The sequence below is a fragment of the Echeneis naucrates genome, chromosome 7 (genome assembly GCF_900963305.1).
Source record: "Echeneis naucrates chromosome 7, fEcheNa1.1, whole genome shotgun sequence".
NCBI classification, from domain to species: domain Eukaryota; kingdom Metazoa; phylum Chordata; class Actinopteri; order Carangiformes; family Echeneidae; genus Echeneis; species Echeneis naucrates.
The window spans coordinates 2,513,084-2,532,362 of record NC_042517.1 but is presented as its reverse complement, the minus strand read 5'-3'; the positions used below and the strand labels follow the sequence as shown (position 1 = coordinate 2,532,362).

The following is a 19,279-nucleotide window of genomic DNA, read 5'->3' as shown; positions in this document are numbered from 1 at the left end:
TGTAAATCCAATATTTACATATAATTGGCTGACTCCCCCTTTTTTATTTCTTTTTTTTTTTTTTTTTTTTTTTTTTGCATTGATGCACAATCACTGACAGGAAACATGCAAACGGTGACGTAGCCACAACACAACGAGTCCTCTGCAGACACACACAAGACTCCAAAACAAGAGACATTAAAATAATTTTTAATTATCTTTAAGAAATAGCTCGGCTGTGTTTATTCCTTTTGGTGCCTTGCCCCCTCCCTCACCTCACCTCATGACGACAGGAGAGCAGCAGCCATGACCCAGCCTCCCTCCTGAAGCCCGCCCCCTCCCGGCGCTGCGCCCCGCTCATCAATAGGGGAGCGCATTTGAATAACGTGTGAGCGCTTGGACCGGAGCCAATCAGCTGTCAGGGGACCGTGATAAATCGCAATGCATTATTGATAATAATAATTACGTTGACATGCGCATTTCTGGCCTACTTGAGGGGCTAATTTTCCGAGCAGAAGAATTTGTAGAAGAAGGGGAAGGGAAATTGTTTGGCACTCTTTCGCTCCTGATGGTTGCACCATGTCGAGGCGCAAGCAAGCCAAACCGCAGCACATCAACTCCGACGAGCCCGGTTCGCAGGAAAATGGTGAGTTTTCTCCTCCGCAGACAGCACAGTGAAAAGGTTACGGTGCCCCCCCCCCCCCTCCTCCACCCCAAAGTATTTCTACTTATCCTTCATTTTCTCTGCTCGGACCTGCTGGCCTCTCTTTGGATCGTCTGGGTGTTTAAAAGTTGAAGCGACTCAATCAAGTTTTTATTTATTTATTTTCCTTTAACGCAATACAGGTGTCTGCAGTGTGGAGCTGTTATTTTTAAATATTGCTGTGCTTTTAAATCATGAACGGAGTCTCATAACTTAAACTGTTGAAGGAATTGGTCACTTTCAAATTAACCACTCCGGGTTTTTGATTTATTTCGTTGCTAAATCCGCTTTAAAAAAAAAAAGAGTCGACGAAACCAAACTTTCTACCTGTTGTTGTTTTAATGTGACCACATTGTGGATTTACATTTCATCCCCAAGTCTCCTGATTTATCATACATATATATATTTTTTTATCTTTAAAGTTTCGATTTGTAGTTTTAGTTAGTTGCCAATCTGAAACTTTTTTTTCTTATTATTTAATTGCCTGGTTTTACGGACTTTGGTCGGTTTGGAAATTTCTAAATTTCTGAGTTGTGAGACAAAAGGTGGCCAAAAACTGTATGAAATGTGACTCGGAGGGAGGGGGGGGGCTGACCTAAAGGCAATAAATCCCCCAGTTTAATGCATGACTGTTTCCTTTCGTACATATGTGGAGAGGTGGGGGATGGAGCAGCTTTTTTTGTGGAGGCTGGGTGGGGGTGCGTTTTGGTGCTGCCATATGCGAGTTCCTGCCCTGCAGTGTCCGGAGCTCACCTTTTGTAATTAGGAAACTTCAGGGCAGTCAGCGTGTCTTCATTCTTACTGCCCGCTGGAGAACACGATTGTGAAATGAAAGCTCATTTTGATGAAGCCACCGAAGGCCTTGAATTGAATGTGGAGTCTGACCTCGTGTCACGGCCCCCAACCAAAGGTGATCCGGCCCGGCTCAGGCGCCGTCAAGTGGGCGGACTGCAGCGGTGCCTCCCCCACAGTGATTTTTATTTTTTTATTACCCTCTAAAATTCTTATGATATCGTGCTTGTTGTTTGTGTAGAAGCTGAATATCCAGATAAGAGCTTCAATCTCTTTCTCTCCAGGGATCAAAATGTGACTTTTTTTTTTTTTAACACCCTTTTTCAGTGTCTCCTGCTGAGCAATTAACAAGTCCAACAGTTTCTTTTGGCCAAATGCAAACAGGTGGTCTTCCCCCTTTTCTCTGGGGGCATTAGCATTTAACAATACACCCAGTTGTGAAACGGCCTCTCGCTTGGCAGACAAATTAAAATGCACACTTGGAGCACTTATCAGGCTTTCACAGGCTGTGAAAATACTGGACGGTTAATCAGCTTTAGATGGCGCCTTTCATTTTCTATTTTCTAACTAAACCCAGGTTTTGATTTTAAACATAGTCTTTTATTTTCTTGTCTAAAACGGGACTTGAAATTGGGTTAAAAAGTTTGGAGGTCTTCCGATATTGGGGAGAAAACCTCTCACTGCATCTCAGTGTGGGATTGTTCACAAGTATTACCTGACATGTAGTGCTGGAAACAGATCTGACTTTTAGCAAGTGGGGGGGGGTATATGTGACAGAGTAATTTAATGCCCAGTGGCCCTTTGTCTTTATGGACATTTGTTCTGGGTAATGTCTTATGTAGATGGTTGCCCTCTGCTGGCTCTCTGGGCAATAGGCAAATTCAAAGTCTGTTAGTGCCCGATGCACTGACCTGTTTGAAATCGGCAAATTAAGGGATGTGGATCATCTAATCCTCCAAACCAAAGTCTTCCATTTCCACAAATTCAAATCAACGTCTTGTCACAGCGTGACGGCAAAAGTTTCACATCAATCTCTTGCCTTTCAACTGATAATAGATAAACAGAAGACCCCTCAGCAGCTTTACTGTTACTGACAAGACTGTCAATCTGTTTCACTGACTTTTAACTCTTCAAATGTCTTAACTATGAAGTGCACCGATTTCTAAATCCTGTTGTCTTTTGCTTTTAGGGACTCTCCGGGATGATCAAGCTGAGGAGGCTGGAAATGAAGTGAAGAGGTTCAGGATGGACGATACCAGAGTCTGCAGCAAGTGTTGTGCTGAATTCTTTGACGAAGCAGAATTTCTTGAGCATGAAAAAAATTGCACTAAAAGCCAACAAGTGGTCATCATGAAAGACGGTGAAAGCAACGAAGTGCCTGAGGAATATTCCCACGGTTCTCCCGAAGGCCTTACTAGTGACCACGATGACAGCCAGTCCAGCAGTCATTCAAACATCAACGCTGACCACCTGGATAGAATAGACCAGCACACCAGCATGAACGCAGATGACTCAGGACAGGATCACTCAGAGATTCCTGTAAGCCCTGAGATGACTTTCCAGCACTCCCCCAAAATGCAAGATACAAATGTCACTCTAGAAACCATGGCAGACACCAAAGTTGCTGTCTCCCAACACTCCTCTAATAACACGCCTCTGCCCACATCAGAGGATGCCCTGCAGGCCATCCCGATGATCCTGGAACAGTTGGTGTGCCTCCAGCAACAGCAGCTACAGCAAATCCAGCTCACAGAACAGATTCGAATCCAGGTAGCTATGATGACTCCCCAGGGTCTCCAGTCGTCGGTCGGGGCAGCAATGGACCCCCTGAAAGCCCTCGGCGCGCACCTCTCTCAGCAGCTGTCTGCTGCTGCAGCTCTGATAGGAAAGAGGACCGGCAGTCAGAACCTTTGCATGGAGACAATGAAGCAAGGTAAACTACCTCTGCCCTCTGGCGTCCCTACCTCTCTGCCCGGAGGACTGGCTTCAGTAACTTCTAAAACAGACATTTTGAAGGGCATGCCAGACCTGGCAAGCCGTCTACCAACGCTACTGCCCCAGTCACCGGGTGTCATCGGTTTCCCTGGCACCTTTAATGGGATCCAAGCTGGGCTTGAGGCCTCCAAAAAAGTGAAGGCGAAGATGTTGAACCTCCCATCCGAATCAAAGAACGGCGATTCTCTATACAAGCACAAGTGTAAGTACTGCGGAAAGACCTTCAGCAATGACAGTGCTCTGCAGATTCACCTGCGTTCTCACACTGGGGAGAGGCCCTTCAAGTGTAACATATGTGGAAACCGTTTCACGACCAAAGGAAACCTCAAAGTGCATTTCCAGCGGCATAAAGACAAGTATCCGAACATCAGCATGAACCCTCATCCTGTTCCTGAGCATCTTGACAACATTCCCACCAGCAGTGGAATTCCGTTTGGCATGTCTGTGCCCATGGAAGAGTCGAACATCACTGAAAGCAAGCCTGTTCTGGGCCATCCCACGGCAGGATTCCACCCATCATCCATACCAGGGTTCAAGCCTTTCGACAGCTTCGGAGGGGACCCGTTCTCCCAGAGACCCTCCCCATCAACCAGCGATGGCTCTCCATCTGTTTCCTCTCATGTGTTCGGCCAAGAGACGGGTCTGGATCAGAATCAGAAAGATGCGAAAGAACTGCTAGGTGCGCTGCATCATATGAACGGGAACGCCATCACAGGAGAACAAACCTCTGGAACAGCAAAACTTCAGCAAATGGTGGACGGCCTGGAAAAGAGGACCAACGATCCCAACGAGTGTGTGATCTGTCATCGGGTGCTCAGCTGCCAGAGCTCACTGAAGATGCATTACCGCACGCACACCGGCGAGAGGCCTTACAAGTGCAAAATCTGCGGCCGTGCCTTCTCCACTAAGGGTAACCTCAAGGCCCATTATGGGGTGCACAGAGCTAACACCCCTCTTAAGATGCAGCACTCGTGTCCCATCTGCCAGAAGAAGTTCACCAACGCTGTGGTTCTGCAGCAACACATTCGCATGCACATGGGCGGGCAGATCCCCAACACCCCCATGCCGGAAAACCAGTTTGAAGCAGCTGAATCGATGGAGTTGCCTCTAACAGAGGAGAAGCCCGTGGATGCCAATGGGTTTGAAGCAAGCACGGAGGATCATGAGCCCGAGCTGAACTCTCAGAAGTTGAGTGAGAGCTTAGATTCTCTCTCATCTGCCTCTGAGGGGCAACCAAAGAAGCATGCTGCTCCTGTGGCCTTCTCTAGCCTGGATGTTTTGAAGAACCTCACCTCTGCTCTTGCACTGAAAAGACAAAGTAGCACTGCTTCAGAGAGCGAGGGAACGTCCAAAGAATCCCCATCAACGCCCAAAGATCAGGAATATCAGAATGGCCGTAGTCCCCCCATTTCTGACTCTGCTGCGTCTTTTCACCCAGCCTCCCCAGTAAACACCAACAACAACAACAACAACAACAACCTTAGTAGCAGCAAGTCTCCTGAGTCTGCTGTCGACGAGTTCAATGGTAACGGGTCAAAACCGGAGTACGACAGCGGCACTCAAGATGGCGCTGAGACAAGTGGAGCCCTCGACCTCACCGCTGCCAGCAGCTTTACCCCCAAACCCATCAAAGAAGAGCTTGGGATGCCGTTCTCAAATGGGGACTATGGTGAGTTTTAATATTCGTTTTTAAGATGAATATTTTAAAGGTGGTCATCTTGATATCTTTGCTCTAATCTTCCTTCTTTTCTATCCACAGTTCCCGGTAACATGTCTTTCATGAGGGTACCATCAAGTCTGGCCAGTTTGGAGATGAAGATTCCTCCGGAGAATCCTCTGGGCACTCACGGTTTGTTCAGCTCCCACATGCCTCAGGGAATAGCCGTGGCCTCGTCCATTTCCACCGCACCTCGCCGATCAATCAAACAACACATGTGTAACGTCTGTGGCAAGAACTTCTCATCAGCTAGTGCCCTGCAGATCCACGAGCGCACTCACACGGGGGAGAAGCCGTTTGCCTGCAACATCTGTGGCAGGGCTTTCACTACTAAGGGAAATCTAAAGGTGAGCCACTGCTGTCTCTGAGGCCGTCTCCTGAAGCTGGTGTTTTCATTGGGATTGTAACTGACGGGATGTCTTGTCATTTCAGGTGCACATTGGCACTCACATGTGGAACAATTCGTCCCGACGTGGTCAGCGTCTGTCACTGGATAATCCCATGGCACTGATGGCGATGAGCGCTGATGCTAAGATGTTGCCAGAAATGATGCAGGCTCCTAAAGAACTGGGAGCACCAGCAATGAACTTTGACCCGTCTCTGTGGAACCAGTACGCCGCCGCCTTCAGTGGTGGCCTGACAATGAAGACCAATGAAATCTCTGTCATCCAGGGTGGTGGCATCCCGATCCCCGGCAGCCCCGCTGGGGGGCCACTTATCGGCTCCACCGGAGGCCTCATGAAGATGGACGGGTCCCACTCCTGCTTGCCTGCAGCGGTGGCTGAAATTGAGAAGAACAGCTCCGACAGCGTGCCAAAATCACAGTTCCCACATTTCATGGAGGAGGGTAAAATTGCAGTTAATTAGGGTTTTAAGCAATTGGCCAGTTTATCACCTGAATGGAATTTTCGAATGTCTTTTTTCTGTTGTTCTTGTCGTTCTTGTTGTTGTTGACTGAGGTACAATCAATTTTCAGAGAAAACGTTATCAAATTCTGCTTTGATTGGTTGAATTTTTATGAGTTTGTTTGTTTTTTTTTGTTTAGTTTTTTTCCCCAGTAACATTGCGACTGTCTAACTCAAGCGTTTTTTTTTTCTTTTCTTTTTTTTTTAAGTTGAATTTGATATAACTACTGTAGTTGTATTTTATTTTATATAAATATATATGCGGGTATTTTTTCCTGTGACATTTTGTTTTGCTGTCTATCCAGAAGTTTGAATGTATGACTTACTTGAAACTGCTTTAATTCCGATGGTCTTCTTGACTCTGAAGGATTTTGACTATTAAGAAAAGTTTCAGGGCATGACACGATGTCTCAGTGTTCAGAAATGGTTAGAAATGATGACTACTCTCCCTCCTGTTGTGTGCCATGGTTTTGTTTTTGTTTTTTTTTTTTATATATTGTACATTTTCATAGTGGTAAATGACATTACCTCGTGTCATTTTGAAGGGGCTTTTGATCAGACTGACAGATTATTCCTGTGTCTTGTCCATTAAAGCAAGTTGCATCAGTTGAGTCATCAGTTTTGGATGGTGCAGATTATAAAATGGGTGTTCGTCTTTGCATTAGTGGAGCGATAAAGTAGGTAATGGCTCAAACCTCTTGTTAAGTGCCTAATCTGAACTTCTGGCTGTTGTCTTTCACTGCACCATTAGGTTGTTATGAAGGCTCTGTTTGACTGTTTAAATTGGTGTGTTTTTTACAGTGCAGCAAGGCACAGATTTCGTTCAGTCTACAAAAGTACATTTCTATTTCTTTTTTTTTTTTTTTTTCTTTTTGACCGACATTCACATGTAAACCTCCAGAGTCAAATTAAGTTGGCTGAGCTCTGAGGGCTACTAAATGCTTAATGTTCTCATGCCTGCACTTTATTTCAGTTTTAGGTAGCTCTACTTTTTATAGTTGCATTTCAGGTTCACTGCTTTTATTGTGAAGGGGGAAAGGGCAAATCAGCAATTTTGTCAACTTTTCCTTCCCGTCAGATTGTGTTTGAAATAACCATTTAGAGTAACCGTCGGACTTACCAGCTTGTAGCATCTTTAATTTATTTATAATACACAAAATGCTTGAGTTTAGGGGGTAATTTCTACCTCGTTTTTTAGATTTTTTTTTTTTATTTTTATTTTTTATTTGTCCTCCATGCCCCCTACTCTCAACGCAGTGCTCTGTATAATTTCTGATACATTCATGAGCATGCGATAAGAGTTTTCATACTCAACCTGCTGAGTTGAACAGTACTGAATGTATCACTGGACACTTTACACAACTCAGAACGGTCCGAGTACTTTGTAGGCCCCTACTGTACATTCCTTATTGATATGCATTTGCCAAGTTGTGCCTTTCTTTAGCAAACCATGTCAAAACTGCTTTCAAGTTGTCTCTACAATTCAAGTAATGTTGAGCCAGTTTGGCCTGTTTACAATGTAAATGTTTCGTTTTTCAAATGTTTCCTGTTCCTAAATGTTTTCTGATTTTGAAAAATAAAATCAGGTTGACTTTTTCAATACTTTTTTTTTTTTTTTATTTTATTTTTTTGGTCATTACTGCAGTGTTTCTCCAGCCACACAAATACATCCTTCCTTTATGCCATCTTTCCTTCCAGCAAATGCAAATTTGAATATACATTAGATTTGAACATTAAATTTATCCATTATGACCCACCGGTAGCCATGAATCATGTGCCATTTTGCATCCACAAGTAAAAAACTATTTGCATCCACAACTGAAGCATGCTCTCTGATGGTGTGTGTCGACAATCCATTTTAAGTCAATTACCCAATGGCCTTTTCCTGTTACACTCTGACATGATATAACATCTGCCTAATTGTACTTACAAGGCACACGCAACTGATAGAGGGCATAAGTCAGTAAGCAAAAACCCCTTTGTTTGATTTCACCAGCTCTGCTGTCAGTTCAACCACTTGGTTTTGTTGACTTCATCCTCTGCTGGTGTGATTCGCAGAACATTATGATTTCATGTGTTGGTGTATCAGTTTAGTCAAGCACAGCCTGCAGATAGCATTATCCTGATGTTCAAAAACTCTACGTTTATCTGAAATAATGCTAAGTCATACGAAGTAAATCGAAGTGTCTCACCAGATGGAAAAAGACAAGGTAAACTGTAAGATGTAAATTTCATAATGGGGCTCGCCCACAGCGTGAGACTGTTGAGCCTCTGCTACATTATAGACTGAGGTCAAAGTGATGGCATGCAAATGCAACCATTGTGAGCATTTCTCATTGTGCAAATTAAACTATTTTAGTGTACAGTGAACATTCACCAATCTCCCCTCTTTGGTTTCCTCTTTAGTATCAAATAAAAATATCAATTATACAAAAAGGCATTTTTTGAGTGTTTCATATATCACATTCGTGGATCATTATCATTAAGGTGTTTAAATTTCACAAGAATTTCAGTGTAATTGTTTGTGTACACATCTTGGTACCTTATTTCTCATTTCTCATACTTTCTATTTTTGACTTTGACTTAATTTGCTGTCTTTATTTAACTATAACTTGTGCATATTGTGTTCACCACTGAACCTGTGAATCCGAATTTAGGATGCCAAAAACATTAAAACTTCTTGACTCTTGAGAAGGGTTTGATTCCTGTTTGGTTTTTTATTCATTTAGCCTTGATTAAAATGCAGAAAATGTTATCAATGAACTCAAATGACCTAAAATCCCATCATACCTGGTATGCTGGGATTATAATCCATGTGATAATAATCAACGAGTGTGATAACTTTGTTACGATTTGGTGCTAGATAAACCAAACCAATATTGGTTTGGTGAAATTTCTGTTCATTTATATTTATAATTTGTGAAAGTATTTAGTCTTCACAGCTGCCTAAAACTTTTGCACAATACTGTATATGATGAAAACTGGAGGATAAATTACTGTAGATTAGATTAAACAAAACAATATTACATAGATAGGCAGTTGTTGTTTTTTTTTTTAAAGCACATGCCGCCCCTCCTCCTCTCCCTCTCTTATAATAATAAGATAATATAACTATAGAATGATAAATTTGTGTTATTTTTTATTGTAATGACTCCTGTGCGGCAGCGGCGTGGCGCGGAGCGGCGCGGCGTGGCGCGGCAGCGGCAGCGGCAGCGCTTCTGTTTGTGAAGGGAGTGAATGAAGCCTCCGCCCAGCCGGGACCGCTTACACAGCCGCCCACCACCACCGCAGCTTCCACCCGCTAACCAGGGGAGGGGTTGCAGCCAGCAGGAATGACCGACAACATCCCTCTCCAGCCGGTCAGGCGGCCGAAACGACACGACAACAAACACCGGCATGGGTAAGACCGTCCGGCCGCCCGGGGCGCGACGCTGCCGCGGAGCCGTTAGTTAGCATGTCCAGCTAACGTCAATGTAGCCGCCACTGTGTTGACAGGGCGACATTTTGTGGAGAAAAACAACAACCAGCGGCGGAAATAACAGCTAATAAACACACACACACACATAAATATATATGCAGGCTGTCAGATAATAAATGAACCTACATGCATGTCTGTGTGATTGGTGGATTTATTGTAGCCGTTAAATAAGCTAGCTAGCTAAAAGCGTTCCGGGAGAACATCCTCGTTCCGGGACGCAGTTTGTTGGAACAAGTGCGCTTCACGGCCGGGTCAATATTTACCCGGTGGAGCCGATCAGGAAGAAAAGACAGGCAGAGATAAAGGCCCGAAGTCAAAGCTGCTTCATCCTGCATTTACATACAAGCTAAAGAATAGCTCGTGGTGTTTTGACCAGAAACGGGAGGGGGAGGCCGGATGAAGGCTGACCAGGGCTGCTGTGAATGGATGGAGATGGAGATGTCTCCTCCAGCCAAACGCGCAGGAAACACACAGGAAAATAGCAACAACACTGTTTATTTATAGGCCATTAGCTCTGGGCTTAGTAAACTAAATATGTCTTCATCTAGCTACATCCATCTATATTGCAGCAAGTTCATTTCAGTTGAACACAAATGTATGTTCAGCCCTGTTTTTTTCCAGGTATGTGGTCTGGAGAAAGTAAATGTGGATTGAAAGAGGCCCAGTTGTGGACTCTTGGGGAACTCCCTTATAAATATAATAAAGTTACCAGATCTGGGTTTTTAAATGTGAAGTTGTGGGGCTTTTTTCCTGATTCGTGTCAGTGTAAAACTGGTGTATATATTGTAATTGTTAAACCAAAATATACTGTCATTATTTTAGCACAAAGATGCATTGTAGGTTAGCTGTGTCTTTGAGAGACTCTTGAAGAGCCCCCTAAGGATTAGCTTACTCATGATGAGGTCAGGAGTGGTTTTACAATGACAGAGCTCATTCTTGTCTTTCCCCTTCTCCAGCCAAAATGCATATATGAATATAAGCTATGCAGAAATAATATAAAGCATATGACAGAGGAAAAGAACTTTCCTGTCTGCTGTCCCATGAATCCACTGCAGGAGTTTACTGTGCCATCACACAGTAAATTCTTTAAGTGAACTGCAGTAGAAATAGCGGTCAGGCCTGGCAGACAGGCTTTGAACATTGAATTTTCTAATGGAATTAGAAAACTCAAAGTCATCTGTCATGCAAATATTGCTTCTTTAGCTCCCTTTTCCCGGGATGAAATCACTTTGTCTGTAGTTGATAGGGGCTGTATATTTGTGTGGTCCTTTTTTGTCTTGTCAGTGTTTTATAACCTACAAAGTGAGTCTTTAATAATGAGGTCACTGGGCTCTTGGTTGATTGATATGGAATGCTTTGTTTTGGTGTAGTGAAGGGAGTGGCCACCCTTTTCCAGACAGAGTTAATGTTTATTTCGTAAGGCATTATCTTTCCTGACTCTATGGCTGTGGAACTTTAGCTCAGACTTGTCTGCTGGTTTGTTGCCACAATAAAGAGCATATTAACAAAGATGCGAGATGAATTTCATTACAAATGCAGCTTTCTCACCACCTCTACACAATGCTGAGCATGAGTATGAGCCAAACTACAGTATGTAAATTGAAATAGCCTAAATCAATACATATCAATGTCTATGTTGTTGTATCTCTGCTGGTGACCTGAAATTATTCAGCGTTTCCTTGCCTTTTCCACTCAGGTGCTGCCCGTGGTCGAGCTGCTGCGGGATGGGCGACTTCCGTCCCCGCACCGTGTGGCTCGGCCACCCAGAAAAGAGGGAGCAGAGGTACCCCAGGAATGTTATTAACAACCAGAAGTACAACTTCTTCACCTTCCTGCCTGCGGTTAGTGTCAACCAAAGGTCACTCCTTCGTCCTCCCTACTTCCATAAACCCCCAACAACCTTCACCTCCACCTGGGCCTGATTCACTATCATCTTCGTAGACATTTTCAGAGTCGTCTTAGAACCACCTCATTGTTGTTTGTGATGCAGTCAGGCCCTTGAAACTTATTGCAATGTTGGTCCTGTTTTAAATCGCCGTGCATCAGAGCATCAGATTATGGGTGCAACTAATAATTGCTTTCTTTTAGTCCTGAAATCATGTTCAATTTACACTAATCAAATGAAAGTTAGAATATTTATACGGTATAAGAAAGACATCCTCTGCATTTTTGCTTGAAAAGTGACCCATAAAATGACTTAATTATCCAAATTTTCTTTGATTAATTTTCTGTTGCTTGTTTGATTAATTAATAGTTTTATTTCTACATCAGATTAATGCCTAAAATATGAATATTTTATGTTTATTTGTGTGCCTAGTAGCTTAATCTAGGAATACCATAGTCTTGTTTGCTTTTAGTAATATCCACATACCCCTGGATGCTCAGATAAACACTGGTTAATTTTTTACCTGATATGACTAATGCTAGGGAATATACAGGCCTGATCAGAATTGGGTTTGACATGACACCATTATTAGTACTCTTTTTATTTATTTTTTTTTTAATAATAAAACTTCTCATGTTCAGGCAAGATAAGAGAAGTGCGATGCTACATTTAGACAGATAGCAACACAGTCTCAGTACAAAGGCCTTCATGTTCCCATAGAGATTCTTGGAAGAGCACAGAAGGGACAGATGTGATGTTCGCTGGAGCTATCTTACACAGACAGCAGTTTGTAAGCTGTGAATTTTTGACTGAGTGTATTGCCCTGACCTGACTGGATTTACATATGCATTTGTTTTCCAGACATTCAGTTGTCTTAAGATCTAATTTTTGTATATGATGGCAGGCATTGAAAGTAGCTCACATTTGTTTGGAAAGCAAAAGACAAGAGCAAAGCCTTTTTGCATTGCAAATTGCGATGCTTTATTATTTATCTTGGTTCATGTCAAGAAGGTCTTCTGACTGTGCGACTAGGACATATTGTAATCTTTATTTTCTCTGTATGGCTTCTACTGCACTGCTCTGACCTTGGCAGCAGGTTTTGTAAATGGCATGTGGTGACAGTGTGAAGACACAAGCTCTCCCTTCGTTGTAATGTTACACTATGGTGGTAATGAAATTCAGCAAAGTTGAGGCACGTGTGTTAAATTTAAGGATGACACTGTTAGAGGAAAAAAGGTACAGCATGTGTTTGTATATTGATTCATCGCTAAAAGATTTATAGGCTAAATCAGGGCTATTTAAGGTTTTAATCCATTTAGAGCAAGTGTATAGAGCAAATATCTCAGACAATATGTATTGTTGTTAGTATGTAATATGGTAATTATTTCCCCTTTTAATATTTCTGACTGTGTATGAGGTTAATCACTGTGACTGATATTTGAAGATTTTTCCATTTATTACAGGGGAAGGTTCTTAATTGTAATTGTAAAGCTTTTAATTCAGTGGATCTGAAAACTTTAAATGTTTAATCGGAGTGATAATTATCAAGAAACACAAGCTATTCTTACTAATATCCCACAAATCATTTTATTATTCTTGTCCAAACTGAAAACAACATTTAAAGATTCTCATGGTAGCTGGAAACACTGTGAACCCCTCAGCTAATGACATTGCCTGGAGTCTTTCGATGAAATCAGTTTGGGGATGTGGGTTAGAAAAATGTTGGATGTTCATTAGTCCTTGTTTAGACCAACTGCAGATTTCTGTAAATGGAGCTGATTAATTTTTGTGGAAAGTCTCCCTAAGAGTGGGCGTCCAGCTAAAATGATTACAAAAGATCTGCATTATAACAAAAAAACTCACACAAAGCCAAAGCAAAGAGGCTCAAAGTGACAATTGGAGCTCGTTAACATCTATGTTCGTGATTCAAATGTGCCCAAACCACACTACCTGGCAGCATGGATCTCTGTGTCCTTACAAGAAAACAGGGAGGAACCTGCTACTTTCCAAAAAAACAAACAAACCCCAACACAATTTTAAATTTAGGTTTCCAAAGAACAGATGGAATCTCTATAACACTACTGGATAAATGTTTCATAGATGGACTAATCTAAAGTTGATTTGTTTAAGATTTAAGGTGAAAAAAGGCACTGTAAATCAAGATGAAAAAATCATCCCATAGGGGAGGCAGCAGGGAGGCTGCATCATGATTTGTGGCTTTGCTGTCTCAGAGTCTGGACAGCTTGTCATAATATCAGGGTGTCTGTCCACCTGCTGAAGCTCAGGAGTTGTTGGTGATGCAGCAGGACAATGACCTTAAATGCTTTTTAGTCAATCTACTGCAGACTGACTTCAAACTAAGAAAATCCTCCTGTCAAAGTCAGAGCCCAGACCTTAACCAGAGTTTAACTAAGAGGAATGACCTGAAGAGCATTTCACACCAGAAATGTCTGAGTGATCCGAAGTTCCCCTGAACATTGTACAGGTACTACTCATGTTTGAGCTCACTGGTTTTCTCCTCAGCACTGGAACATGTAATAGGTCTGTTCCGTAAAGTCATTGGATGATTATATATTACAATTGTACTTGGATCAAGATCAGATCACGATCTTCAGGTTATTCTGGAGGGTTTCATAGTTTTTGTTAATGAAAGAAATGTTTTATGTATTCCTGAGGTCCCTGAGCTTTAGAAATGACTTTTTACCTACAGGTCATCAAAACAGTGTGGTAACAAAGCTCTTTTGCCGAACTCAGGTACGCAGTTAGGGCTTTAAAAATATCACGTAACAGTAAATGTCTGAAACTGTCATATGTGTAATAAGAAGCCACACAGAAGCAGTCCTTTATTTCACCCTATATTTCTTTGTTTTCTGTTTTCAGGTGCTGTTCAATCAGTTCAAGTACTTCTTCAACTTGTACTTTTTGCTTCTGGCCTGCTCTCAATTTGTCAAGGAGCTACGCCTAGGAGCCCTGTACACCTACTGGGTCCCTTTGGTATGTGGCACTATACAAAGCCCCCACTTCACCTTCCCCTCAACACTGCTCATTATTAAAATTAATCAAATTTGCAGTTTCCATGCTAATATTTTGCTCTGTGCAGAATTTGTAATCTTGCATTTCCTATTCATGAGAAAATGACTTGTGTTGTTTTTAACTATCTAGGGTCTTGTTTTGATTATCACTATCATGAGAGAAGCTGTTGAGGAAATAAGATGCTACCTTCGAGACAAAGAAATGAACTCTCAGATTTACAGCAAGCTCTCCACCAGAGGTGAGGATGGATATTGCAGGCAGCTGCACTGCTTATGTGTTGTCTTCTGTTGATATCTAAACCATGTTGCTAATTTCTCTGCATCAGCATCTATTAACTGTAGGAGGTTGGTCCTATTAAAACTTATTGGGGCTAGGGGAAATGGTTGGTAATTCAAAGCAGAGATGTAAAAGTGTACATAAGAGGCCTTGGTATAAAGTGCTACCAGCAATAAAAAGCAAGGAGACCTCTTGTGGTTTCCATCACTTTTCCCCTTTGATGTGGCAGCTTGTTTTACCCATAAAGACAAGGGCTGGTTGCCTCCATGACAGCAGCCCCAATTCATATCTTAGGGTTTGTAGGAACTGTATAGAGAAGAAGTCAGTCATCTCTCTTTTTTTTTGTTTATAAAGGCAGCTGTCCAGGTCTTCCTTTGTCCATCTTTTTCTTGTAAAGAGATATGTCAAACTTAATTGCCCAAGTAGAACATAGCACTGATGTGAAAGCCCCATGAACCCCAATGCATAGCAATATTAATGTGCTTTAATGTCTTACATATGCAAAGCCCAGAGGTCACGGCAAAGGTCAGGGGTCAGTGATCTCTTCCAAACAATTTTGCCTGTTCATTCCAACTGGAATGAGAGAAAAGGCTCAACTCCCCCAGCATTCCTTCAGACCTGCACAAAAAATGACTTTCCTAAATTCACTGGGCTGACTGCTGAGGCATGCCTAACAGCAGTTCACCAAGAGAGGACCTCCGTTTTTAATTTTGATTTAAAAAAAAACAAAAAAACATTTTAAATATGTCTTTATAGCCAGGAGTCTTTTTTATGTCTCTTTTTAGTGTTAAAGCCTTTGTTTAAATGGGTGGTTGGGATTTAACTACGTGATTCTAACCATATATGCAAACTCAGTTAACACTTCATTAACTTGAACTTTTTTGTGTGTATTTCAGGCACAGTGAAGGTTAAAAGCAGTGGCATTCAAGTGGGAGATCTTATAATCGTGGAAAAGGTTTGTTGATGATTGATTTCATCCACATCTGTGAATGGTTTTGCGTTTTTAAGACTGTCAAGTTATCGTTTATACGAGAGCTAGTAATGAGGGGGCCGTTAATCTCCCGTGCTCTGGTGGTGACTGAGGTGAAAGGAGTTAGTAAAGATTTTGTAATCTTGTGATCAATGCTGAGCTTCAGCCTGTCAAACTCAATGCACGCATAAGAGAAATGAGCCTAAAATGCCTCTTAATTAGATCAAAGACAAAAATTCAATTAAGTGCTATTTATTGAAATAATTTTTTCTCTTATTTTGAAGTCATGGGTTTTATAGTTTGCAGTTGTTTTAGTTTGTGCTTTCAGGGGAATGTGTTGTGTTGATCTTGAGTGGATTCTCTGAGGTCTTTGTACATGAAACATGAGAAGTGACTCCTGTCTTTAGTTTCCAAACCGGGGCTTCTCTCTGAATCACTCATTTCAACGCAGCCAAAGGAAAGGTCACACATGTTGTTCTACACATTTCACTAATATGACTGAGTGGCTCAGAGTTATGTGTGGGACAATTCAGAGAGACACTTAAGCAGAAATTAAACCAGTAGCTAACAAAGGAAAAGCTCTGGAATTTTTTTTAATTAACCTGCATCTAAAGAGCTGTAATACATCTTTATTAGACTATTGACCACTTAGCAATAATCCATGCACAGCTTGGGGACTTTGTCTTGTGTGTGGAGGGAGCAGGTCAGACAGAGTGTAAAACCTGGCCAGGGTCCCATTCAGGCCACGACAGGATAATTTATGTGGCAGGGGTTTATTATTTTGACCGACTGGTTGCAGGTAATGTGGCACATTAAAAGCAACAAGTCTTAACTTAGCTACAGTTAAAGAGCAGAGGGAGGGAGAAGGAAAACGTGCCGGATCAGGGGCTGATGTTGAAGTCATGTTTTTCTTTCTGCCTTTCTTTGTAGAACCAGCGTGTTCCTGCTGACATGATCTTTCTAAGGACCTCTGAAAGAAATGGTAAACATCTGCTGGTCATTGATCCAGATCTCCACAACAGACTGGTTGCCTGGCCCTGGCTGGCTGGCTGTGGAAATGACTTGTTTAAAAAGGCGCTGAGGTGCAGGGATTAGCCCTGAGCCAGGACAGGAAGTCATACAATGTCTAAATTGTAATTGGGTCCAGTTCCAAAGAATCAGTCAAAGTTCGACGTGGTCGAGGAATTGTGTAATGGTGAGATGGGCACTGTAGACAAAACACTGTTCTCTCTTCATCTTCATCTTCAAGACTTTTGTCTTTCAAATGAGAAGATAATGAAAAGGAAAATTGGAGCTCAGACAAAAATCTAATGCAAACAGAAAACAGGAGACACGAGAGGATGCTCCCTCATCTGAATAATCAAATACAGATTACGACGGGATTTGGTAGCGATAACAACAACTTGGTGAACTTCAATGCATTGTTTATTTGCAAATATACAAAATAGTGTCTATTCAAAATAAGCACCTCCAAAATGTCACCCCAGATGTTTTGCTTTCAGCCTCTAGATGACCAAATGTGGGTCTATAAGACGCTAGATGTGTGTTTTCGTTGCGTCTTCCTGTTGGGGGAAGAAAAACAACATCTTTGTTTTACTGGAAATAGTGCTTTGCTATCTCTCTTCCATGTGGAGGCCATTAGGTCAATTATGAAGAGCCTAGGCCAGCATTGGGAGTGAGGACAGGATGACGCATGCAAACCAGCAGGCAGGGGGGGATGGGTTGGGTGGATGCCTCCACTTCTGCCTAAGCCTCATCCCAAAAGTAATAATTAGCTCAGTCCCATTCTCAGATAGGGGATATTCATTTGTACCTCCAGGCTGAAATTGTTTTACAGCGTTTTTTCTGGCATTCACACTGAAAAGAGGCTGGCAAACCGGGAATGTGGAGAGCAAATGTGCATTAGAAGAAATAAGATAATAAACCTTGTACAGTATTGAAATGTAAAGGCCATCATCCAGAGGAGAAATTGTGAGTTTGTTTGTTTTTTTTTTTAACTAAAGACTAGACTGGTGAAGCCCTCTATTGGTAAGTGTGTTTCCATCTGTCCATCTCCTTTCCAGGCTCCTGCTTCCTGCGGACTGACCAACTGGACGGAGAGACAGACTGGAAACTACGCCTCCCAGTGGCCTGCACACAGAGGCTGCCGACTGCTGCTGTGAGTCTGAAAATAAAGACGGAGAGGTGGAGAGGGTGCAGGAGAAAATTGACACCACTTCTATAATGTTTCTGTGCAACAAAAGCTCATTGATTCTGCAGTAATTGCACACGTCAACCATGGTCTATGAGGAGCGAGACGCTAATTCAGACAAAGTAGTAATTTTTGAAGGACGTATGGCTGACCAAAAGGTCAAAGGTTCGCCTAAGACCAGTACTGTTAGAGGAGTTGTTCTCCATAAAATTAGGCAGCTATTTCCATAATCAAACAACTTACTCAATTTTTAAGTAAAAAGTAAGTACATACGAGTAATGAAATAAATAATTGAGTTCCTCAGATCCTCAGATATGAATATTTGCTGCTATTGAGCAAATGTTTTCTTTAAAGTGCAGAACCATAGAGCTGCAAATAATATGTGATACACTAAAATCCTATCTGTTATTCGAAAAAGGAAGTTGAAGTTTTGCCTCTTGTTTCCTCATCAATCATTTCATCCTGGACCATGTTTCTGATATCTCACAGGACCTTCTCCAAATCAGATCATACGTGTACGCCGAAGAGCCGAACATTGATATCCATAACTTTATTGGCACCTTTACCAGGGTGAGTGCTCAACTTTAGGCATGAAATTTTTTTGTAAATCTGACGACAGTTTTTAAGATGCTTTGATAAGAAATGGCCAGACCTCATAACATACCAGGTGCCAGGGTAATGTTCTTTCTTTCAGTGGCATTGTTATGTATCAGTGATTTACTGTTCAAGTTGCGGGTGAACTGGGGCCCACGATTGTTATCATGGGACAATCAAGGACACAGCAACAGAAAATACTCTTGTTCCTCCTAATCACAATATTTTCCTCTGCCAATCTCTCTCCCATGCATCAAATGAAGCACATGATAGTGAAAGGATTATGGTTCTTTCTGTTAATGTGCTCTCATGGCTGAGTGAAACCACGAGGATGAGCATTAATATGCTCCAGCGTGCAAGCTTTCTATATCTCAACAACTGAATGTCATCATGTCCGTGCTTGAAAATGATTCTGGTGTAATTTGCTGTATATTTACAAATCCTGTTTAACAGCAAACGCAATTATTTCACGTTATTTCTTCCCTCCTCATTCTCTGTATTTGCATGTTATATCAACTTTTGCAGGAGGATGGAGACCCCCCAGTTAACGAAAGTCTCAGTATTGAGAACACCCTGTGGGCCAGCACAGTTGTTGCCTCTGGTAAATATCTGACTGGTGGATTGATGGAAGGATGAGCGCGTGCTCTGAGCACCTTTTAAAGCATTGCGTCTTTCACAGCTTTTTATCTGACATTTTTGCTCATTTATAAATAGCTCCTTAGCTAAGGATGATAAAAATCTCCTTCCACCGTAGACAGAAT

At 42.1% G+C, this 19,279-nt stretch overlaps 2 protein-coding genes across 2 annotated transcripts in view; both read left to right on the top strand.

Annotated features, from left to right (window-relative positions):
* The first annotated feature begins 558 nt into the window (after positions 1 to 558).
* Positions 559 to 6,053, top strand: sall4 (spalt-like transcription factor 4). Its single transcript, XM_029506607.1, has 4 exons — positions 559 to 625; positions 2,664 to 5,138; positions 5,229 to 5,533; positions 5,619 to 6,053. The coding sequence occupies exons 1-4, from the start codon at positions 559 to 561 to the stop codon at positions 6,051 to 6,053; spliced, it is 3,282 nt and encodes a 1,093-aa protein (XP_029362467.1).
* Positions 6,054 to 9,335: 3,282 nt separating this feature from the next.
* atp9a (ATPase phospholipid transporting 9A) overlaps positions 9,336 to 19,279 on the top strand; it is a 28,232-nt gene continuing 18,288 nt past the window's right edge. The window contains exons 1-9 of the mRNA XM_029506339.1: positions 9,336 to 9,491; positions 11,266 to 11,410; positions 14,335 to 14,448; positions 14,617 to 14,725; positions 15,660 to 15,718; positions 16,664 to 16,715; positions 17,797 to 17,891; positions 18,414 to 18,494; positions 19,044 to 19,119. Of these exons, the coding sequence (XP_029362199.1) occupies positions 9,424 to 9,491; positions 11,266 to 11,410; positions 14,335 to 14,448; positions 14,617 to 14,725; positions 15,660 to 15,718; positions 16,664 to 16,715; positions 17,797 to 17,891; positions 18,414 to 18,494; positions 19,044 to 19,119 (799 nt within the window). The 5' untranslated portion in view covers positions 9,336 to 9,423. The remainder of the gene's footprint in view (positions 9,492 to 11,265; positions 11,411 to 14,334; positions 14,449 to 14,616; positions 14,726 to 15,659; positions 15,719 to 16,663; positions 16,716 to 17,796; positions 17,892 to 18,413; positions 18,495 to 19,043; positions 19,120 to 19,279) is intronic.

Coding starts and splice junctions, on each gene's coding strand:
- sall4 (XM_029506607.1), top strand. CDS start 559: ATGTCGAGGCGCAAGCAAGCCAAACCGCAGCACATCAACTCCGACGAG. Junction 626..2,663: donor GCCCGGTTCGCAGGAAAATG/GTGAGTTTTCTC, acceptor TTTTGCTTTTAG/GGACTCTCCGGGATGATCAA. Junction 5,534..5,618: donor CTACTAAGGGAAATCTAAAG/GTGAGCCACTGC, acceptor TTGTCATTTCAG/GTGCACATTGGCACTCACAT.